Source organism: Mercenaria mercenaria, chromosome 11 (genome assembly GCF_021730395.1).
Source record: "Mercenaria mercenaria strain notata chromosome 11, MADL_Memer_1, whole genome shotgun sequence".
Taxonomy (NCBI): Eukaryota; Metazoa; Mollusca; class Bivalvia; order Venerida; family Veneridae; genus Mercenaria; species Mercenaria mercenaria.
In genome coordinates this window covers 5,356,310-5,381,943 of record NC_069371.1, presented here as the reverse complement: position 1 = coordinate 5,381,943, position 25,634 = coordinate 5,356,310, and the positions used below count along the sequence as shown (strand labels likewise).

At 34.2% G+C, this 25,634-nt stretch overlaps 1 protein-coding gene across 10 annotated transcripts in view; it reads right to left on the bottom strand.

The window, feature by feature from the left end:
* LOC123531447 (uncharacterized) overlaps positions 1-25,634 on the bottom strand; it is an 81,360-nt gene that overhangs the window by 6,218 nt on the left and 49,508 nt on the right. For 6 of the 10 annotated variants that reach the window (XM_053518441.1, XM_045312418.2, XM_053518442.1 and 3 more), the window contains 6 exons: positions 8,507-8,594; positions 7,835-7,852; positions 6,676-7,004; positions 5,735-5,862; positions 4,830-5,011; positions 1,312-1,422 (listed from right to left, as the gene is read on the bottom strand). In XM_053518441.1, coding sequence (XP_053374416.1) covers positions 1,312-1,422; positions 4,830-5,011; positions 5,735-5,862; positions 6,676-7,004; positions 7,835-7,852; positions 8,507-8,594 — 856 coding nt within the window. Of the gene's footprint in view, positions 1-1,311; positions 1,423-4,829; positions 5,012-5,734; positions 5,863-6,675; positions 7,005-7,834; positions 7,853-8,506; positions 8,595-16,785; positions 16,922-25,634 lie in introns of those variants that run through there. The other 4 variants (XM_053518444.1, XM_053518448.1, XM_053518446.1 and 1 more) reach the window with 2 other exon arrangements.

Genomic DNA, 25,634 nt, shown 5'->3' with positions numbered 1-25,634 from the left:
CAGAAAGACTGGAAAACAAAAATGAAAAGTAAATATTACGATTTCTTTGTACAATATCATCTATTTTGCAGCTGGTTATACACAACTTCAGAATTTTCTTTCTATTACCTCTTACGAACAATCAAACCGAGTTCCCTTTACTTCTCATGAACAGACTCAGTCAAACCGACTTTGCTATTATTTTGCATGGCTGTATTCTAGACTTCAAAGGAGTCTTCTTACAGATTTTATTAAGATGGTAAGACATGTAAAATGAACAATTACACTAGTCGGAAAACAATATGAGGGAAGAATGTAAAAATACTTAACCCCGAAAAAATAACTACTTAAAAAGAAATGAGAATACAGTTGATGTAAAACAAATGACGCTGAATACGTGACCAAATTGAAAATTGTTTACAAGCTGTTGTAAATGTGAAGCTAGCTACTGGTTATATTCGGCAAACAGACGTGAGGTATAGTCTATACACGTATGTTCTATGCCGCATGTCAATTAAGATAGGTATTTGTTCAAAGCTTGGGTGTAATTTATTTTCGATACGTGTCAAACATTTTAAAATGCACCTATGTCCAAAGTAACTGAAATAAGATATGTCAAACACTAATTAGATATATATTTGTAGGGAAAAAAAACACAAAAAAAAATCTGTTTTTATTCCTATCTAGTAATTAGCCTCGCATATTTACAGTATGACTACTAACCTTTTCTTTCTGCAAGCAAGTAATATAATATAAGAGAATTTAGACAGTACTTTGAAGTAGCTTTGCAGTTTTATATAATATCATGGCGTCATAGATTCAGAAATAGTTATATAAGTGAACAACACACAAGAGGGCGCGACTTTGAACTGTACTCTAAGACAGAGTGCGATAATTAGCAGAAAATTTCCAAACATGTACAGTTATCTTTTTTTACCAGACAAAAAAGTAAGCACTTAACATTATATATATAAACAAGGCAATAGAAGTCCTCTACCGGAAGGGGCACCAACCATACTTGCTGCCATAGGACTAAATTTATGGATTGGAACTTGACTTAAGTAAGTGCATATTCTCCAAGCAAGATTCCACCTTTAAGTCATGAAATAATTCTGGTACTTTGAGCGTTAACAAAGTAGCTAACAGACGGACGGATTGAAAAATGGATGTACGGATAAAGGGACAAAATAAAACGATCTGTATATTCTACATATTGTTTTCTATCTATGCACAAAGATTCTCTCGCTTTTTGTTACAAACTGACGGACCGACAGGCAGGGACAAACCATTGGACCTGTCGTGTGAAACACACGACAGAGGACTAATAACTACCTGAGATGCTCGAATTCAATCGCAATTTGGTCGACACCAGCTTCGAACGGCCAGAGATGTGGATACTGTGACACGTGTTTCTTCGGCTGTATACTGATATTTGCACTTCCACTGGAATACAGATACAACAATACATGTTTTTCAGCCTAATACCAACTTCTTCATCTCGGCTGAAATATTCTAATGCTGATACAAAGATATCTTTAATATGTGCTTTCACCTCCGCTGAAATATTCATATACAGAACAATACAACTGTGATGCATGTTTCTTCGTCTCCTCTTCCGCTGAAATAGTTTAATACTTGCAAAGTATCAACCTCCGCAGACGACGGACAAATCACGCGACGATGATGAAACTACATGTATGTGACCGTAAACTCGCGACTGCTTGGCAACAACTGGTAAATCAAACGCGTGTTGTAATCTACAGGCAAAAACACACTAAAGCCACAATCTTTGACAGAATATCCAATCTGTTTATGTTTTGCTGTAAACGATTCGTCAAATTCTTTGACTGTACTCAAAACACTTTCAGATAATTTCATTGTGATGCGCGTCAAAACATTTTGTTCTTTTGTATAATTCTGTTAGTTTTTATTCTCGTACAACAAGCAAAAATAACTAATGAGATATAAACTTTGTAAAACAAAATTCAAAACTAGGTTGAAATTCAACCCATCAGTGTTTTATTGTATCAGAAAGGGGAAGTGAGACTGTGTCACAGTTTGTTACAATACAATAACAGGATGATTATTTTCACTTCATCTAAAACAATTATTGAAGATCCATTACGAATTATCAAACTATATAACTGAAACATGAAACAAAATGACCATATGTATAATTATATGCCTCTAACTCAGATACTAAATATGATAAAAAAAGTGTTTAACCTGATAGAAAACGGCTGCTCGAAAGTTGTCTTGAAATATAATGGTTGCGTAGCCTGCAACTAGGTATGGTACGACTATTGAAAGGAATGCCACACTTCCTTCACTAGGTATACTGCGACTATTGACAAGGTATGCTACGATAGCTGACTAGGTATGCTACGACTGATGACTAGGTATGCCTCGACTGATGATTAGGTATTCTACGACTGATGACTAGGTATGCCTCGACTGATGACTAGGTATCCTACGACTGATGACTAGGTATGCTACTATTGTTGACTAGGTATGCCTCGACTGATGACTAGGTATGCCTCGACTGATGACTAGGTATGCTACGATAGCTGACTAGGTATGCTTCGACTGATGACTAGGTATGCCTTGACTGATGACTAGGTATGCTACGACTAATGACTAGGTATGCCTCGACTGATGACTAGGTATGCTACTATTGTTGACTAAGTATGCTACGACTGTTGACTAGGTATGCTACGACTGATGACTAGGTATGCCTCGACTGATGACTAGGTAGGCTTCGACTGATGACTAGGTATGCCTCGACTGATGACTAGGTATGCTACTATTGTTGAGTAGGTATGCTACGACTGATGACTAGGTATGCCTCGACTGATGACTAGGTATGCTACGACTGATGACTAGGTATGCCTCGACTTATGACTAGGTATGCTACTATTGTTGACTAGGTATGCTACGACTGTTGACTTTGTATGTTACTATTGTTGACTAGGTATGCTACGACTGTTGACTAGGTATGTTACTATTGTTGACTAGGTATGCTACGACTGTTTACTAGGTATGCCTCGACTGATGACTAGGTATGTTACTATTGTTGACTAGGTATGCCTCGACTAATGACTTGGTATGCTACGACTGTTTACTAGGTATGCTACGACTGTTGACTAGGTATGCTACGACTGTTGACTAGGTATGCTACGACTGATAGCTTGGTATGCTACGACTGTTGACTAGGTATGCTACGACTGTTGACTAGGTATGCTACGACTGTTGACTAGGTATGCCTCGACTGATGACTAGGTATGCTACTACTGTTGACTAGGTATGTTACTACTGTTGACTAGGTATGCTACGACTGTTGACTAGGTATGCTACGACTGTTGACTTTGTATGTTACTATTGTTGACTAGGTATGCCACGACTGATGACTAGGTATGCCTCGACTTATGACTAGGTATGCTACGACTGATGACTAGGTATGTCTCGACTGATGACTAGGTATGCTACTATTTGACTAGGTATGTTACTATTGTTGACTAGGTATGCTACGACTGTTGACTAGGAATGCTACGACTTTTTACTAGGTATGCTACGACTGTAGACTATGTATGTTACTATTGTTGACTAGGTATGCTACGACTGATGACTAGGTATGCTACTATTGCTGACTAGGTCTGCTAAGACTGTTGACTATGTATGTTACTATTGTTAACTAGGTATGCTACGACTGTTGACTAGGTATGCCTCGACTGATGACTAGGTATGCTACGACTGTTGACTATGTATGTTACTATTGTTGACTAGGTATGCTACGACTGATGACTAGGTATGCCTCGACTGATGACTAGGTATGCTACGACTGATGACTAGGTATGCCTCGACTGATGACTAGGTATGCTACTATTGTTGACTAGGTATGTTACTATTGTTGACTAGGTATGCTACGACTGATGACTAGGTATGCTACGACTGTTGACTAGGTATGCTACGTCTGTTGACTATGTATGTTACTATTGTTGACTAGGTATGCTACGATTGATGACTAGGTATGCCTCGACTGATGACTAGGTATGCTACTATTGTTGACTAGGTATGTTGCTATTGTTGACTAGGTATGCTACGACTGATGACTAGGTATACTACGACTGATGACTAGGTATGCCTCGACTGATGACTAGGTATGCCTCGACTTATGACTAGGTATGCTACGACTGATGACTAGCTATGCTACGACTGTTGACTAGGTATGCTACGACCGATGACTAGGTATGCTACGACTGATGACTAGGTATGCTACGACTGTTGACTAGGTATGCTACGACTGTTGACTAGGTATGCTACGACCGATGACTAGGTATGCCTCGACTGATGACTAGGTATGCCTCGACTGATGACTAGGTATGCCTCGACTGATGACTAGCTATGCTACGACTGTTGACTAGGTATGCTACGACCGATGACTAGGTATGCTAAGACAGATAGCTTGGTATCCTACGACAGTTGACGAAGCATGCTACGATTGTTGACTTGGTATGCTACCACTGTAAACTAGATATGCTACGTTTGTTGACTAGGTATCCTACGACTATAAACTAGGTATGCAACGGGTGTTGAATGGGTATGCTACGATTATTGACTAGGTATGCTTCTATTCTTGACTAGGTAGGCTACGACTATTGTCTTGGTATGGTACTATTGTCGACTAGGTTTGCTACGATTTTAAACAGGTATGCTACGATTGTTGACTAGGTATGCTTCAATTTTCATGATACGACTGTTGATTAGGTATGCCACGAATCATGACTAGGTATGCTGCGATTAAGGTAAGTAACATCAAATTCTTGTTCGAACTACTTTACATCTGACCTTACCTTAGGATGAAATGAAGACCAGTGACAGGGTCCCCCTGCCTGATTATGTTAGTATCAAATATATATCTCTCTTTTCTGATGCTCATCTCCAGCAGTTTCTTGAATTTTGTATTCATGTCTTTAAAGAATGGGTGTTCTTCAATGAAATCTCTTATCTCGGCATATCTGGCTTCTTGCTCAGCCTGTAAAATAAGAAATTGCTAAGAGCTTCTGCTTACAACCGGACTAAAAAACTTGTTAAGATACTATGAAAATCATCAAATCAAGTCACAAATATTCGCTGACTACCATTTTAAAATCTATCAAGTGTTCAAGTATCTCAATGAATTTAAACGTACGCTATTTAAATGGCCTCCGTGACCGAGTGCTTATAGCCACTTGCCTCTTAGCTGTGAGTTCGAAACCCTTGGGATTTAGATTTTCGTTCTGCTTTCATGTGAGGAAGTCATCTAGCTGACTTAGGAATGTTTTCCCCAGGTGGCCACTTGTCTCTAAAATATTACCCAGAGGGGCACCTTGGGTTTCCTCTTATCATCAGACGCTAGGAAGTTGTCATATGTCTTCTAATTGTGTCAATGGGACGTTCAACACAACACAACAACAACAACAAGAAGAAAAAGCAAAACAGAAAAAAGAATCTATTGCAAAAACCCAACGTGTAAATGGATTCTTTGAAATCAGACAAAACTTGCGACTTTTCTAATATTTCTAAGAATATTTTTTGATATATTTCTTACCATAAATTTGATCTGTCATATTCTAGTTTAAATGAAGCCGAAATGACGATAAAAATTCGTGATTATAAAATGCCATTAACCTGAATGTAACATATTACATACACAAATATGTTTTAATTATTTTTCAATAAAATTTATTGTATAAATGTTTGTACATGAACAACATACCCTTAACGACCTGTCAAACAGGTCCTGATCAATGACTATTAAATCAGTATCTTCGTCAGCAATGATAGAGGCATTACGAAATGTATCTCTATTCACCAGTGCAACTTCACCAAAAGTGTTTCCAACACCTAAAATAATATATTAGTTTACATAAATCTGGAAAGCTTTACTTCTAATGCTGAAACAGAATGTGGAAAACGTGTTATTAAAATGCTTTCTAAACAGAAATCAGAAATGCGTCCATCGGATACGGATACGCTCTCTGCTTTGATGTTAGGACACAGAAGTGTGTGTCCAGTGATCAGCGGTAATTGACAATTTAACGCGTAGAACTAACCATTAGTAAGACTTTGACATTTGAGCCAGGGAGTTAAGTCTTGCAAAAGGCTTTTCACCTTGGTAATATGAATAATTTTGCAAATGTATTTGAACATACATCCACGTATAAAGGACGCATAGACAGGACAAGAAGAAAAATATAAAATATTCAGTTATTTGAATATAGTTCCCATGCATACAGAAGTTATGGACCGACATCAAATAATGGCGTCTTCTCTTTGGTTTTTAATAGTGATCTTCACCTTTAAGCTAAGGATCTTGGCAAATACACAGTTATTTGAATTCCATGCATATAAAAGTCATAGACATAATAAATACGCCTTTCACGTATTGTGCCAGGTGCATGCAATGCATAGTTCTCTTTATAGGTATGCGGAACTGATGTAAACTAAGCGTGACATATATTTTACATAAGCATAATAAATACTTAAACTTAAAATGCTTTACATATATGTATAAATTCAAAGGCGTAGGAGCAGAGGGTGGGGGACATGGGACAGGACTCCACGAACTATAAGTGTTGGACAGTATATACTTTGCCCCGCCGCACCCCGCCACAACTAACCCGTCACATTTAACGAAATGATAACACATATACATACCATATCCTGCAATATATTTTCCATATTTATTTCTTTCAAGAGGTGCAAGCAATTTGATAGGTTTCTTTCTTGTCGGGCCTTCTTCTTCTTCCTCTTCTTCTTCTTCCTCGTCTTTTGTGGCTTTATCCGTTTTGTCTTCTGAGTCACCTTCAGATGGTTTTTCCATTCCACTTAACACAGATGCTTCCGATTCCGGCATCTTTGGATTCTTCTTTTTCTTCTTTTTCTTTGCCGATGTTCTGGATAATGTGTCTTCGCTACCCGTGCCCTCCCCAGTCATTCTTGGATCGATGTAAATTGAAGCGGAACCTCGTAGTATCACGTAGAAACTACCAAAAACAAGAAACGATTCCAAATATATCTATACTTTAATTACTGGTAATTTATGTATTCATGACATTGTTAGAAATCATAGTTTGCGAGAACAACCGTTCACAAAACCAAAGTGCAAATATGAAATCAACTTAAAACAACTTAAACGTTAAATCCATCTATACTCACGTTTGCATGTCCTAATATACTAAGCAAATGTTTCTATTCATTTTGTTCTGATATTGATACTTCTGAAGTCAAGAATGTGAAATCTTAAGACCAATGGAAAACTAATAAGCGCACCGGCAAATCCTTATGATCACGTTTGTGTGGTGCTAAAATACAGGGTTATTTATATGAATTATAAATGTATGGCATTTCTTACTTGTAACAAAACACTTCGAAATAATGCCTAAATAGATATATGTACGTAATTTATAGATTGGCAATTGAAAGAAATAGTACTGCTTGGAGATTTTAACTTCACACAAAAATGCCTCAGTAGTAATATCGTTTATGTATCTCTACACTGAAACGGAATAATGCATTTTGAAATACTCAAAAGTCAAAACTAATCTAGTCATTGTTTGTTGTTGTTGTTTTTTTTTTATTTGTTTGTTTCGGAAGATTGTATTATTTTAAATCAAAATAAAATGCAAGCCCGTTAAATGTGCAGTTTAGTGTTAGATATTAGTAGAACAGTCTAAAAAGTGTTAAAATCAAACACATTGTTGAAAACTGTTTTATTTGTTAGCAAAAACTGAAAACTGGCAATCTGGTCCATGCCAATCAAGCAATGTTATTTTCAACAATAAAAGCCAGACGTTCAGGCCTCACTGTCACTTACCAGAACTCCTCGAAATAGCTGAAGATGTATCATAAAATAATAACATAAACCAAATAACAAATTTAAAACATATAAAATGTCCTCATAAACAAGAAAAAATGTGAACTACTGATATATTATTAAATATTGCATGTACGTGACAAACGTGCACTTTCTGACTTCAGTTTTACATCAACCAAAACACCTGCAAAATGATCTATAACTGATCTTGAATCATGTTTATTTTTTGTACCAGTTTAAAGACATCTATCCATCACGCTTCAATTACCCTGGTATGCCACTGAAATGTAATGGCAGCCTGCCCGTTGCACAGTACATTGAGACATAGTTATAAACTGTAAAATAAGCTTTCTGAGGTCCTAACTCACATAATTGTCTGTCCCAATAAACAAAAGAAGAACTTTACCACCAATGTGAAATTAAGATAAAATTGAAATGACATGTGTATGCTGTTTTAAAACAGAAATGTAATGCCCGGTCGGTGCATTGTAATGACGATCGCTGTTTTAATGAAAAAGAATGCGGTATCATTGAAATATAACAATACACTGCATGTAAAAGTTGTCATGCAGGGCCTCAAAATAGTGTATTGTTTTTCCCCATGTCGTTCAGTATATACTGGTAGCGATGATATACTGTGCATATATATGTATAATATAAATGTATGCATACCTGTCTCCTCTCTCTCCTTGCTTAATGATGACGTCATCATTGCTAACACTGAGAAATGTGCAATTCTTTACAATATCCAAAAGAACACCTGAAAACAGAAAGCAATTTTTACAGCCTTCTATTAATAGACAGGTGTATCAATTTAAATTAATTTTGTTGACAAATATCCAAATTAACAATGTTTTATATTTCTAAAAGTGATCTTGTTGTGTTTAATCACGCAAAATTTCAGGTCAGATTAAGATGGTGGAGACCCAATGTTGCTATCCTGTCCAGACATAACTTCAAGTGGATAAATTAAAAACCTCTGATCTTTCGATTCTACACTCCTGGCGATGTTTCTGACCCGCAGCGGTTAGGAGCAAGTCAGTGACGTCAAACATTAAGGAAATTATAGAATATGTTTTGTGATAACGCAGAAAAATGGCTTTTACGGACAAACGCCCAAACGTCCAGACCTTAGAAAACAGGACGTAAGCTTCTTGAAAATTATAGTGTAGAAAATTCCTTATGGTGGGGAAGTGGGATGTTATTGGTGGCCTATAACCTATTAACCAACCGGCCACGGACCTTTCCTTACATGCCAGACAGGCTTTCCCGTCTTTTCGCCGGTCTTGGAAAACTCGCCTCACACCAAAGGCAGTAAGTTGACCCTTGTAAAGTAATTTCTGAATGAACTCTAAAATAAAACAGTACAAAGAAAAAACAATATTCGTTTCGTTTTATTTCTTTTACAACTTATCGCCACTTTTAGACATAGAACCTTAACTTTTCAATGATAGAAAGAAGCGAAACTACTTATACAAGCATATATTAGTACATAAGGTTCCAGGGGGCCTCAATGGACGAGTGGTTAAGGTCGCTGACTTCAAATCACTTGCCCCAATGTGGGTTCTTCATGTGAGGAAGCCATATAACTGGCCTGCTGAAGGTCGGTGGTTCTACCAAGGTTCCCGCCCCCCACCCATCTGCATCTGCATGGGTCTTCCTTCGTCATCAAAGCTGGAAAGTCGCCATATGACTGTGACAACCCCCTCCCCCCCCCCAACCCCTAAAACAGAAACAACAACATAAGGTTCCAGATGGAACATCATTTGTAAGCTATAACTTGCTAGGGTATTTACCATGCGACGAAAAGCCAAGAAGACATGATTACTTGATAACATGTTAAATGAAAAACATAAGTACCCTGTTAGAACTTTCATATTACTTGACTTTCATGGTGAAATTTGCGCTTGAAACGAAATGTCAGATTCATGAACACAACAGGTAAGAAAAGTAAAGGTGTAATCTTAATGACCTGTAGCACCTATGACCAAATGTCATTGATTAATCATATATTACAATAATGAAACATGAACAAGTGAACAATAATCAGTCTTTCACCAAACCCTAACTCTAACCACTTTAAGCAAATAATTTATTTTAACAAAAATGGAAGAGATCACTAAATCGGGTCGCTTCAAAGGTACATCTGTTCTTTGATACTTTTTTTAAATAGTACTCGGGCATGCGTTATACTATTTAAATTTAGAATAAATTAGAAGTAGTTTAAAGAATTCAACAACGTTCTCTATAAAAACGAACAACCTGAGACCTATTGAAGAAGTTGTTCAAGTTACATAGTACATTAATAAACCTTTCCCCTTTATATTTGTATTAGATTAAACTCAAACCTACAAACTGATTTCGTTTAAAACACTTTAAATAAAGTTAACAAGTTTATGTCATCATATAAATATTTACACTCGAAAGGTATTTAGCAGAAGCAAAATTTGTTAACTTCTGATCCGTGTGTAAGTGCTTTGTAAATACAAGTCCATCAACAGAAGTTTAGATCAACCCTAAAATGCAAGGGACAGAATATAGAGATATAAGGCTACTTAAATAAATCTGATAAAAATTGTACTGGCTATCACTTTTTAGAAATAAGAACGCCTTTTAGCAGTAATTTTGACAAGACGAGTTCTCAACACTGTAAAATTACCACTTTGTTTAAGAAATAATTTATAGCAAAAGAGTGCTTTAACACTATTTATGCACGATGGGCGGTTATACGTCGGGCGTAATAATTTCACGAGTGTATAAATAGTGTTAAAACACGGTTTTGCTATTAATTATTTCGATTCTAATATGCACTTAAGGAGGTAGGTTACCTTGTTACAAGGGTAAATTCAAATTAGTTGAACCGCAGCATATTTTTGTATTTCGTGTAATATGAAGTTTTAACTGCTACAATCTCAATTTCGTTTGTTCCTGTCCCTTCAAGTTTAATTCCTATCCAGGTTTGAAGAACATGACCCTCCAAAGGTATTTCATATTGAAAGAAGAAGGAAAATACAGATATTTAACAGTTTTCAGTGTATTTTAGTTTCATTGATAATTTTACTAGTATGCACGTTAGCTTTCTAATATAAGCTTAAAAAGTATATGTCGCGGGGCTCGTGTTTCCATGGTAACGCATTTTCTCTCATTTTTTAACAACTATGTATAAAAATAGGGGTTTTCGACGGCTTCAGTGCCATTCTGTTAATGACCAACATGGAATATTTGGGTAATATTATTAGCAAAATACCAAACACTTTACATGGTACCCTATTTTTCTTAAAGTTTAAAGTAACCATGGCAACGGAGATGTTTAAAATAGCTTATATCTTGCTTTTTGTCGTAATTTCTTATAGAAAATATTGAAAAAGATTATCTTTCTGGTTGATGTAGCTTTAAAACATATTATTTCTAACGTAAGTTATATTTTCGTGTTATTTGCATTGATTTAAATAAATTTCACAGCTTAGAATACTTACAGCAGTACCCCTCGTCTGGCATTGTTCATGGAAAAATCGTTCAGCATGCTGCTGTTATTCTCATGGATATTGTTTAAATGAAAATAAAAAGCCGAAGCTGTGTTTCTTAAATAGACCAGTGTCAACACTTTTAAATTTTACATTTAGATACATAGGTCACGGGCTTTGTTTCCATGGTAACATCAATTCAATTCAAGAAACCACAATTTTCTGCTGAAATTTGAACAATTTTAATCTTAGTTTTAGTATATGAGTAACAAATTATCAACAGAAACTGAAAAATAGGTATTAAAATTCAAACTGCTAGATTTTTTTTTATTTCAAAATGGCCGTAACAAGTAACCTTTCACCCAACTATATTCCAAATAACATTGGTTACCACCATTCATTTTCTTACATTCCGCATAACATTCCTTTATAACTACATTAAAGAAGCAAAATATTGATCATTATTCAGAGCAAAAGACCCATAAAAAATATTTCAGCAAATAATGGTTATTTGAAAATAGTTAAAATAAAGAAAGTGCACAGAATTACGTACTTTCAAGATAAAAGCTATTAATTTTGCGCGGTAACTGACACGTAACGTCATGACGTCAATGACGTCATTTTAAGACAACGTTGTTTTGAAGCGTTTCTGCGGCAATTTATTCATTATTCCTGCATTATTAAACCATAAAGCATCAGATCGAAGACAGGTTCATGATTTGTTTTCAGAAGAATGAATATACAAACACATTTAGTTTGTCGTAAACGTCGTCGTAAATCGTCACGTTAGCTTCCGGTTGGACATGCGCACATACAAATATGAAGGTAACCTACCTCCTTAATCTAAAACAGTAGGTAAAATATAGTAGCGCTCTTTCTTGGTCGCAACAAAAACATTGACGTCACCGCACGTCAACGTGACGTCATTCTAGCGTAAGAGTGTTTTAACAGAGAAAATCATATTAGAATTCATAACAAGGCATGACATAAAGAAACTGAAATGATGAAAAAGAAATATATCACACATCTAAGTTTACGATTGGAAACATTTCAAAATACTTTACAACAAACGCTTTATAGCGAGCTCGAAGAGCAGGCCCAAAGGGCCTGCTCGAGAATCGAGCTTTACGGTAACGCAAGTATACTTGCACACTTGGTGATGGATTTGAAAAGTTTCGTCGGAAGTTTTCAAAAAGCGCACCCTAGCGGATAGGTGCTCACAGGAAGTACTTCTTTCCGGAGTGAATACAGAACTTCATTCAATTGCTAAAAAATATTCATCACTCAACAATAATGAAAGAATGATTTCCAGTTGTTTGAAAACAATATTGTTTTCATTTAAAAGATCAAGCATCGGCCAGAAAATGGAAAAAAAATGTCATTAATAAGCAGAAAGAAACGGGAACGCAGTAATGACGTCACCGTGACACCGGCTTCCCATAAATTTTGCAACGTATGATATTCACTGTTACAGGTATGGTGACACTAAATGTAGACATTTTCAAGTGAATAGGTTCTCCTGAATTCTTGTGACTAGTGGATAGTTTCTTTGTGACAAATAAATGATGCATAATATTTTTAGCTAAATCCGATTTCTTTGAGCTCGCTTTGAGGCTTTGCCTTATTTCATATTAAGTTCATATTTTTCTCTAATTATGTATATTGGTAAAACATGTATGCGATAACTGTAGGTAACCATTTAGAAACCTTCAACTTAATGATCTGCCTAATGAATCCACTCAATAGGTACTGTGTTACCTGGCATAATAAACCAGAAGTGAGTCAAATTAAAAAAGGGATGTCTGATTCCTGATTGGATGATTAGACTAGTTAAAGTTTAAGAATCTTTTGAACTTCATTGCGAATATGAAAAAGATATGGCCTTTTTGGACATTACTATAATATTTATTTGTAGAAAACGCTGTTAAATAACCCCCTAATATCGTACGATTATTTTAAGAAAACTTGGGGTTTCCCCTACTAAAACTGGAAGAAGTTTAAAGAACCAGTACATGTGATCTTCTGTCCAATGATGAAGACAAAACTATATTTTAATCTGGGTAAACCCGGAAAGGTGCCCAGTGACAATATGTTTAAGAGTGCTGAAAAGAGAAGAATATCTGTAAAGAAAAGAATGATCGAGAAGCATCAATCGGAAAACTTTGTCTTTCTTGTTCAATTTATACTAGTTAATAATTAAATACGCAAAACACATCAAGTCGTTTAGAAATGAAGTTTTTCACGATACACGAAAAATCTCTAAATGGCTAGAATTAGTCGCAGAAAAAAATGGAACTTTGTTTTATATCAACAGCAATTAAGATACTAAAACACAGAAACAGTTCGTAATTTTAGTCAGGGTATTTAAAAAATGTTCATTGTTCATTTATTTATGAAAAGAAACACAATAACTCCTGTATTGCAAAAACAGTGAGCGAAAATAAATATAATAATGACAACACAGACAGCATGACAACACAGGCAACATGACTTAAAGTAAAACCCACAACATTATCCTCCAAAAAATGCCCTAAAATAAGTAACATGTATCCCGGGATGTTTTATCAGCATAATTTTATCGTTTTTGAGAGAATTCTTGATTGTTCTGTGACGATACTGAGCTAAATTTCTATTATAATCCATGCTATTGATTAGTTGTACTCGAACATTTAAGACTTAAACAAACAATTCACTTTAATTGTAATTCAAGTCCTCTAAATATCTGTTAAAATGGCTTTGTTGGTTCGTATAATCATTAATTTCCATCAGACACACTTTGAATTGTTCGTATAATTCACATTCAGACAGATTATCAATTTTATTACCCTATCTCAAATCAGCTGAATAAACTTTCTTTTGTAAAGGTGGTATATTGAAAAATCTTCACGACTGAAATGCCAAAGTCTCCGCTGATGGTCGCACTAAATAACAGATAAAGAATAAAATGATTTCTTACACAAAGGAGGAATTTGTTTGCATTTACAATAGTTAGATTACTTTCTATAAATACAGATAATTGTCGGAGGGTATCAGTTAGAAATATATCAATACTGTAGATATCTCACAGCGAAGAAATTCTTCGAACGGTTATAAAATTTCAACACAAAATATTTTTAAAATTATTTAAAAGGTATTTGTAAGAATGGTTAGTATTTTCAATTGTTTTGTGTGTGTGTGTGTGTGTGTGTGTGTGTGTGTGTGTATGTGCGTGCGTGCGTGCGTGCGTGTGTGTGTGTGTGTCAGCTGGCGGAAAGACAAACAATTTTTGTAAGAGCACTCTTTAGTTGAAATTAAATACGTACGACGATGGAGATGAAAATTTGAGTGCAAACATTCTTTATGCATATAGCAGTAGCTCTCGGAAGCCAACCAACTCGAAGGAATATCAAATTCTAAATAGCTCGTACAAAAACAATCTTTTGAAATGGTGTGCAAAGTATCGTTCGTGGCATTTGTGTAATTAAGAAAAATGAAAATTATTATTTGAAAAAACTTGTACAGGAATCATTGTCATCATCAATAGAGACGACACGTTTAGTCTATTATGTTTTTCAACCTTCGGTGTCGGTAACAAACACACACACACGTTTGTAATCCATGTATTCTGAATGTGAAGTTGGGTGAATAATATAAGACAAACTCTTTAAAAGGGACGTTAAGAACATTCTGTATACTTTGTTAATTATTAATTGATCTAGTAAAATTTAATACATTTTGTTTTTCTTTCACACTATATCACTATTACTTTTTTCGTGTATCTTATCGACACGGTCCTGACATCCTAATAAATAAAAAGTGAGAAATTTAAAATTGTTTACATGCTTATTTATCATTGAGATTATAAAACCATAAATCTTTATTTTACTTGCAGTTAAACCAACTATGGAAAAAAAACGACCCTTATCTGTCAAAATTGTATTAATGATCAGTTAAAACACATGATATCGTTGTGGATATTTATTTAAGACTTTTCTGTTTTAATACATGGACCCCACGATACAAAGTGCCGCCCCGATAACATTTTGGTACACTTTTTATCAGATAAGGCTACTAGCTTGCGTCGTTTTGGTTTCTTAAAAAGTACAAAGAGGGGAGGAAACCAATTGTTTATTTTGACCCACATCATTTGATTTCTACTCATTTATCTTAGCTAGATTGTGATGAAAGCTTCAAGCTTATTTCAAGTCCGCTTCCTGGAAAAGCCACTACTGGTATCATGTGAAAAGGCATGGCGGTGACCCAAGTTGGGATCAAACGCACAACCCACAGCTTCAGCAGCCGACACCTTAACCATAAGACCACTTCTCCCCTTCCAACATAATTTCGGACGGGCCACCGGTGATATTTTACTTTCAATACTGAGGTTACCAATCTAGTGCTTTCTTTAAGACAGCCGGGTATGCTTAACTTGGCATTTTCTAGAATTGTTTGCCTGAGCTGTGTAAAGCCTGTTTACCTACTATCTGAATTTGCGATTTTTGTATTGCTCCAAGTATTTTCACCTACAATAGATAAAAAATATCGTAATGTTTCTTTCAACACGGCCACAGTTTTATATTAATTAAAGACTGGATTATATGTTATTTCACAACACATGCACTGTTTGTACGTCACAATTATTACGTCAACGCGTAAAACGTCATACCGGCGCACTGGAAATGAAATCCACACACAACAGACAGATATTTGGTGAATATCTACAAAAAATAGATGATAACGAGTTAGAATCGAAGTGATATATCTAAAATAGTTATTTGTCCTTAAATTAATTTACTGTTCATCGTTCAAAGCCGTATTATTATTATATCGCTCTGGCCGCGCCTTCGTGATACAATTCCTTCGCGCAGACTCGGGTCATGCAGTAACAGTCGATTGTTGTTGTTGTTGTTGTTGTTAAAAAACTTCCATTTTTTTCGGGTTAGTAAAACATTCATACTTTGCTTATAATGTTTATGTATTAAGGGTGTTCTATTTTAAAACTGATACTTAATACTGTTAATACACGTAAACATGTTAATTTAAAGCTTTCCATAAACCATAATTTATGTAGAAATATGTAGAAATAATGTTTAATTTCAAATATGAAATTTGAGTCTAGTATCCCTTTAAAGTCCACTTGAAGGAAATGGATAATATTGACAACATACCATTTTATCTGTCATAATATGTCCTCAATGCAGTATGCCCACATATACGCATTGAGCAAAGACTCTGTAAAATGTGTGATACGAGCCTAATTGAAGACGAAATCCATTTTGTTATCAACTGTACCTTTTACAACAATTTAAGGTTGCATCATTTTAATGACATTGTTTTAGGGGATATTTACTTAAGTATGAGCGACTCTGAGAAATTGTATATCTTGTGAACAATTACCCAAGAAGATTAGCTAAATTCCTTTATAGGCCCATGCAAATAATTTGTTATATGAAAATTGTATTATTTATTTGTAAATTGCAATTGTCACGTTAATAAATAAACATTTACTTATACAGTAATATATATCCCGTTTGGTTTATCAACACTATCCTATCCACGGTGTTTCTGCCTGAATTGAACACCAAGTTAAACTTCTATTCACTCTATATTCCTAACTGGTTATGCTCAAACATTTACGCTTTAAACCAACAAAGCGCTTTTAACTGTAATTCTAGTCATCAAATATCTGTTAAAATGTCGCTTTGTTGGTTCGTATAATCCTTTAATTTCCATCAGACACACTTTGAATTGTTCATGTAACTCGCATAGATATCAATTTTATTATCCTATCTCAAATCAGTTGAATAAATTTTCTTTTGAAAACGTGCTATATATATTCTGTATTGTCAAAGGTGTGGTAATAAAACCTCTGCGGATTCCCGATTTTAAATAACAAGTATAAGAATAAAATGGTTTCTTACACAAATTGTTTGTTTACATTTGTCATTACACTAAGTGTCGATGTTAGCTAAGATTTATGACAGCTGAATTACTGTAATATATATAGAAAATTGTTCAAAGGGTATCAATTTAAGAGATATCAATAAAGAATTATATCAAGGAAACACTCCTTTATAGTAAAAAAGTTCTTCAAAGATTTATGACACGGAAATATTTTAGGTTTCTTACGTGCAATGCATGATTCTTTTAGTATGATAAATATTTAGTGTTATTTAAAATGGCGGGAAAACCAGCAAATATATAAAAGCTCATTTTAAAACATAGTGTAAAAATCCGCTTGCACCAGAAGTTGAATTAAAACAGAATTACTCTTAAACAATTCTGTCTTATATCTTAAATCAAGTTATAACTTACAAGAGAGACGAAATCAGTTCATTTCATAAGAATATTCAGTGAAAAGGTCCGCGTTATTCCAATATATAAACTTGAATAGAGACTGAATGTTCACTTTACGATAAACTAATAACATCCTTTCACAACATCGATCTTAGTAATTTATTATCCATATTTAACATCTATTTGCGAACACGAAAATGCTTTTCCTTAAGTCTCCTCTGTTATTCAGTTCAAGTAGCGTCCAACTGTTTAGTATTAATAGGGCGTACAGAGGCATTTCCTATGACAGTTATATTAGATAACAACCCACATCAAGCTATATTAAATTTGAATTCCTGTATCAACAATCGGTTCTATGATGCAAATATTTAACAGCATCTGTGAAACTAATTTGAGCACAACGTGATCGGTGTGTGCCTATGTACATTTTCTTGCAGAAAATTACCTTTTTACGTTTGCTAAAATGAAGCGGTTTAATTAAGTTTTTTTTTTTGTTGCCGTAATGGACAGAAGATTTCAGTTTTAAGTCATTATGAAATTATTATTATTATTATCATCAAATACTGTACGTGCACTGCTGCTCGTATAGTTATATAAAAGTTAAAACATTACCCTTTAGGTCTTCCTTTATTCCATTTCAGTGGCAACCTGCATTTGTACTTCTGATGACATCCAAATAAACGAATAAATGTTTCATAAATGAAATACTCAAAATGGTTTTCCCATGTATTTCAACTAAAATTTTAATGGTATTCCACTGTATGTAACTTGAAGTTGAATTTCCTACGGTATTTGACCCTTATCTGTCAAATATTGGATTAATGATCAGTTAAAACCCGTGATACGGCTGTTTATATTTATTTAAGACTTTTCTATTTCAGATGCGGACCCCATGATACAAAGGGCTGCCCTGGTAGCATTTCGTTACTTTATCATATCAGATAACGCTCATACGTGTACATTGCATAATGAAAAGCATGTAAATTCCTTTATTCCTTACAAAATATATTGAATCTTTCCTCTCTCTTTAATATAATGCACCAGTGTACCTGAAATTTGTTACATCTGGGCCTTCTGTATACATTTTGTTCAAGGCAGTCTTACCAGACGTTGTTTTTTCTGTAAGGTGTATACTATCGCTCAAGAATTTCCAAATTCTCACTTCCGCTTAAATTCCTCAAGTAAATATGCATGTATTTTTAATCAATATCTATGCTTGATTCCTTTAAATCAATCGCACTTTGATAACTTTAAGTTAATCCATCAAAAGGTTCTTTTTTCTCTTTCTTATTGGACATTAATAAAATCTATAGAAAGATCCTTTGGAAGCACTGACGACCTTATTGAAAGATGAATATCTTTAATGTTTGGTATCTCTCATCTGATCTCACGGAACTGGCTTAATGATTATGTATGATGAACTGGCTTAGTGATAATATGTGATGAAATGGAATATCCGCTATGTCTCCTAGAAAGTTTTGATTTCTTAAGCAGTGCTAAGAGGAACGAAAATGAAAGAAAACTATACACTCATTTTGATCCATTGTACCAGTAGGATTGTTAACCTAATGTGTATTATGTAAATTAATTAGATACAACCTGAATTAAAGCACCATTAGTTATAATTTGGTTAAAATTGGCAAAGAGAATTTACATTTATATACTTTTCACACGACTATGAATGCTTACAGTGTTTTATTAGTAAAACACTGTCTACCCTACCTGTAAAACTTTCGAGCTACTCGTCCACAGTTTGGGTGAAATTTTTCAATAAGTTCATTTCCACTCCACCAAGTTTTGCATAGAATGTATATACATTGAAAAATGATGAATTTGGGTGAAAAAAAAGATAGATATTGGTAAAAATGCAAAAAGAATTTAATTTTCTGCATTATTTCAAAAGTGTTGCAACGGCACAATATTTCTGGTTATATATAAGAATATCTTGCAAATATCTTATGTCAATAAGTTTGTTTCCCTAGTCACTTTCAGAGTACTCACTTTTTATGGATTTTTGAGAGAAATTATTTTTCGCCTTAAATGTGTTGGTTGGTTAGTCCCTTTAAAGACATTCATGTTTGCAAGATAACACCTGATTTTAAAGCAAATTACCAAACTTTTAATTTAGCAAAATCTGGTATACTGAATGTTTATTTAACCTTAACACTTTATAGTGAATAATTGGGTATCTAGCGACGGACAGTTGTTTAATAAAATCGGCGAGATTAAGGGATTTACCAAATAGGTTCAATGATAACTTTTACTGTTGTAAATGTAATTTTACCCTAACTCTTTAAGGCATTTCAATTGTTAGATACTCTATACAAGCACTTGCGTGAGTTGAATCGGTGTTCGTATTACATAACAAAGACCAAGTAGGCGGCAATTAATTGAAATGATACTTCAAATCTGGACTTGTCAAACAAAAATACATCTAGTAAGTGGCGCTATTGAAATAGAGTCTGGTTTATTATATATAAAAGTTCAGCGCAATGCCGTTTACTTAATCTATTTTAATTTTGTCTTTTCAATAACGGGAAATATGATACCTTTCCCCATTCCATTCCAATATTACGTTATTTTCTAATTCAAAATTCTTCCTGTGAATTCCTGGCATGATAAAGATGACGGGGAATTATTATGTAGCTTACTTCCCAAAATATTTTAACCGTATCTTCCTTTCCAAAATATTTTAACCCTTACCCTGCTAAATTTCTATAATGAGCCTGTCCATCTTTCAATTTGGACAGTACCATTAAGTGTTAAAAAGGGGTGCTTATCAAAAAGATACTGACTGAATGGCGAACAGTGCAGACCATGATCAGACTGCACGGATGTGCAGGCTGGTCATGATCTGTACTGGTCGCAAAGGCAGAATCAATCGTGTCCAGCATGATAAGGGTTAAATTCCTTTACAGAATGTAGCTGATGATCGATTTAGTCTTAATCTGACAATGTAAAGTACCTTTCACTTGTTGCTTTATACACGACCTAAATTGCCCTTACTGTTTTGTCTGTGGAAATCATGGAAGGTGCTCAACTTAACAGCTCAGCAAATTTCTACCCCTGGTGAAAAACTATGGCTACGCCACATACATAAATGACTTGCTAGATGTAATTTATCAGTGTTAATGCAAAATAAATGATGAACCCCAATGTTTATTGGCAGAATAGTCATGTTAAATACAATCAGACATGAGTGAAGCATAAATAATTACAACAGTATGACTACAATAGAACAGCGAAAGATATAAAAGACTACTCATGATAGAATGATAGAAGTAGACAAATAAATGAATTATCTGAGCCCAGGTTTCAATCTAAAAGTGGCTACTGTTGTGAAAAAAGACGCCAGGTACATGGACTCTGTGCTGAAATGATTCCTATTTCTCTGTGAGCACAGTGTGAAGTACATTCAATTTCGTTTTGTACAACTGAACCGGTGCTCTAGTGCGCATACTCATACAACACTAGTCTGCTATATTTTTGTTTAGTTGTGTTTGCTTCCAGAAGATATTCTTATAGGTTTCATCTATCTATTTTAGGAAGTAAATGTGTTACGAATAAGCCTATCCGAACTGCAGGGCTTTCTAACTATGTTAATAAATAGAGGGTATTTATCTGTTCCCGTGTAAGTTTAAAATATCTTTCATGAGCAATATTTTCACGGATAGTAGAGCCGCGATTGAAAATGTAAGATATGGTGTTCATGAGTGAAAGATATTTTGATCTTATATGTAAAACAATCATATCTTCTTTTTTCATGTATTGACTACATTTACCCGTTTTATAGTTTCGTACCAGAGATTTTTTTTTTCACGGTAAAAATAACAGATATATTTCATTCGATAAGCGACTGAAAATCATGTAATCATTTATCAGTTTCTATACCAAGATTAAATAACTGCACTCGAACTGTTTTAACAGTAGCAATATTTGTTAACTTTTGATAAAAGTGTAAGTGCCTTGTAAATACACATACACCAGCACAAATTTATATTCAATCTAAAAGGCGAAGTACAAAAATTGGAAATCGAACGGCTTCTTGAATAAATTAAATAAACTGTTATTGACTGTACAATTTATAAAATTGTTGGTAAAACCAGTGTAATACTAGCGCGAAAACCTAATGTCCTTTTGACAGACAAATAAATATTTCTAACCATTCTAGATTTTTATAAATCATATTATAAAATAGTTTGTATAGTCACGGAATCTTGTGCTTTACGTTTACAAAACAAGAGGGCCACGACAGCCCAATGTCGCTACCAAGAGTTGCATAGCTCATTCAGGTATAACAAGCGGGTCGGAAGATTTAAGGGGTGATTTTCAAAGTTTTCCATACAGCCATATATGGAAAAAATAGACCCGCCCTCGGCAGACATGCGTTTTTGAAAATCAAAATGGCTTTATGCGCAAAGTTTTACCCGGTATAAATTCTCCAGATTTTGCTAGCGACAGTTTCAAGATTTTGACCAACTGTATATATTGATGCGGTTTTTTTTTTGCGTTCTGTCCATTTCTTGTACCTTATCTATGTTTTATGTGTAAATGTATATCGTTTATACATACGCTGTTGTGGACTTCTGTTTTGGAAGCTTGAGCTCTGGAAACGTGGATATTCTTACTAGATCTTTGTTCTAGAGTTTTAAAACTAATTCAGGTAGAAACATCCTGGGATTATTTCCACGAAATTATTTCATAATACAGGAGAGCTTTTGAAGAGTTTTTTTTAATTTTTAGCTCTGGCATTCATATGTGTTTTGACAAATCAGACTAATATGAATACATTATAGTCTAAGGAACATTTCTGTTGAGTTATTTCAAATCAGACCAGGAACAAGTTTAAAGTTTCTACTATACACAAATAGGTATATGTAACCACGCAATCTGGCGGCCATGCGTTTTGACGGATCGAAATGATATGAGAGTCACCAAAGAATTATTAATCTATTTGTAGAGAGTCACCAAAGGAATATTTCTGAACAATTATTAATCTATTTGTGAAGAGTCACCAAAGGAACATTTCTGTACAATTATTAATCTATTTGTGAAGAGTCACCAAAGGAACATTTCTGAACAATTATTAATCTATTTGTGAAGAGTCACCAAAGGAACATTTCTGAACAATTATTAATCTATTTGTGAAGAGTCACCAAAGGAACATTTCTGTACAATTATTAATCTATTTGTAGAGAGTCACCAAAGGAACATTTCTGAACAATTATTAATCTATTTGTGAAGAGTCACCAAAGGAACATTTCTGAACAATTATTAATCTATTTGTGAAGAGTCACCAAAGGAACATTTCTGTACAATTATTAATCTATTTGTAGAGAGTCACCAAAGAATCATTGCTGTGAATTGCCACACTGGAAATGGACTAAGGAGGCTAAGTAGGAGATTTCAATTAAAGTTTTTTTTCTACTTTTAGCACTGGAAGGCATTTTATGCATTTGCGTGGAACCGTTTGGCCAAATTTAGGAAGATGATTATCCAATGAACATCCATGCAAGATGTTTTAGGTGAGATGCTGCCAAAGATGAGAGTTTTTGTTCATAACATTGATTCATATACTCTTCTTCAAGTGGCCTAGAGAAAACAATTGTACATGTGTATGATTCGAGTTAGAGTCTGTCTTAGTTAATGCAATTGTTTTGATTGCGTTTATTGCTAGTGTTTTCTATTTCCTGTCCTTGTACTTTGTATTGTAGTTCATTAGGTAGTTATTAGTCGCAAAATCAATCGACATTTTATAGGAAATAATATGCTAAATATTGTAATCAGAGCACATTTATAACCAAAACCAGTACACGTCCAAACTGGAAATGTACTAGCAGGAAAATAGAGTGGATTCAGAGTTTTCACAAGTTACATCTGTCTCTATTTCCCATATCTGTCATATTATGCCCATACATTATGCCTGTATTGTTTGTGATACTTTTACCTGTAGATGCTATTACCTGTATGATGATCCTCTGATGTTATTCAGGTGTAGCATTATATTTCAAAATATTTAATGGCTTAGAATAAGCAAACAAAATGCTTTTAACAATGATTTAAGTTACCTAATTACCCGTAAACATGTTGTTTTTTAGTGAACAGAACAGAACAGAACAGATAATTTATTTAGTAACTTTGGAATTGAACTTACGTTCCTCTTCCATACATGTTATACATACAAACAAAAGGTCAATTATATCAAGCTAAATATATACAATAATGCACAATAATAACAGTATCAAGCAAAAACAACAATAGCAACATACATTTATATAAATATAAGCATAAGAAGAGGATGAACTATATCGTCAGTTACAGTTACAATGTTATATTCATACTAGAATTTCTTATTTTAAAAGCATGGAACAGGAATGTGGCTAACTTGTTTAAAATCTCTTTACTGTTTGAATTCAACAATTCTACAAATTTCCACATACTTGGTTTCTTCCAATAATATGTAGGGATATATTTTCTTCTTAATTCATTGTATTTAGGGCACATTATCACAAAATGGTACTCATCTTCTATGTCTCTGTTTGAATTACATAATTCACAAAGTCTCTCGTTCCTTTCTAACCTATTTCTCCCATAACGCCCCGTTTCGACTCTGAGATTATGGGCAGATATTCGCAGTCGTGTCAGTGATTGACGTTTACATTTTGTTAATGTATTTAGATACTCTTCATATCCAAAGTCCCACTTTATATATTTGTACAGTGAACACAACACTCTGTTAGTATTAATATTCTCAAACCATTCTTGCCTGAAAGTGTCAATAAATCTTTGCTTTAAGATACTTAGAAATTGTGTTTCTTGTATACATAATGGGTTTTCCCAAACATAACCAAAACCAGTTGAGCACAAAAGATTTTTGATTTTGCTAGTCCAGTTAGTTTTTCCATTATTACAATCTATCAGTGACACAGAATATAAAGCATTTAAAATGCAATTATCAGTATTAACAATCTTAAGCCAATATTTGATAGCTCTAACATAACGGTTTATATATAAAGGATATCTCCCTAATTCACCGTATACACTAGCGTTGCTGGAACTCAGCTTAACATTTAATATCCTTTTGCAAAACTTCAGATGAATGCGTTCTAATTCTTTAGACTTGACTACACCCCACACTTCACAAGAGTAATTTAATATGGATGCAACAAAAGCGTCAAAAAGTTGGCAGTATACACTAGGTTTAAAGTCAAAGTTTTTAATATTATTTAACAGGAAATTCATCGCCTTAAGCCCCTTACCGCACAAAACGTTCTGATTTGTATTAAACGATCCAGATGAGCTAAACACCACACCCAGATAATTGAAATCTGACACTATTTCTAACACAATACCATTGTAATTCCAATGTTCACTTCTTCTCAGTCTACCACCCTTTTTAAACACCATTATCTTAGTTTTTTCTGTATTCACCTTAATACCCCATTGATTACAATATTCATTCAGTAAATCTAAATTCAGCTGTAAATCTTCTGGACTTTCACCAACGATTGCCATATCATCAGCATACATAAGTAGCATTAGCGTAACTTCCTGCAAGGTTATACCGTTCGGATTACCTTGTAAATACATTTCAATGTCTTCGATAAACAGTGCATAGAACAAAGGAGAAGTGATGTCCCCTTGTTTTAAACCGATTGCAATATTAAGTTTTAGTTGGCATAGTCATAAATTCTATCAGACACACTTTGAGTGGCATATATATTTCAAAGTCACATAAAGATCAATATCTGTTATTCAAAATATTTTAGATAAAACTACCATATATGGTAAAGCTGATACATTCCAAATGCCAGAACGTTCATGCAATAAAATATCATCTGATGGTCGCATTAAAGGGAATAACCCTAACATTTTAGGCGAAAAATAATTTCTCTCGAAAATCCATAGAGAATGAGTACTCTGAAAGTGGCAAAAGTATAGACATTAGATGTTTGCAAGATATTCTTTAAAATAACTAAAACACACTTTGTCATTTTTCAGTTTCATATATACATTCTATGCAAAACTTTGTGGAAATGAGGATGTTGAAAATTTTCACC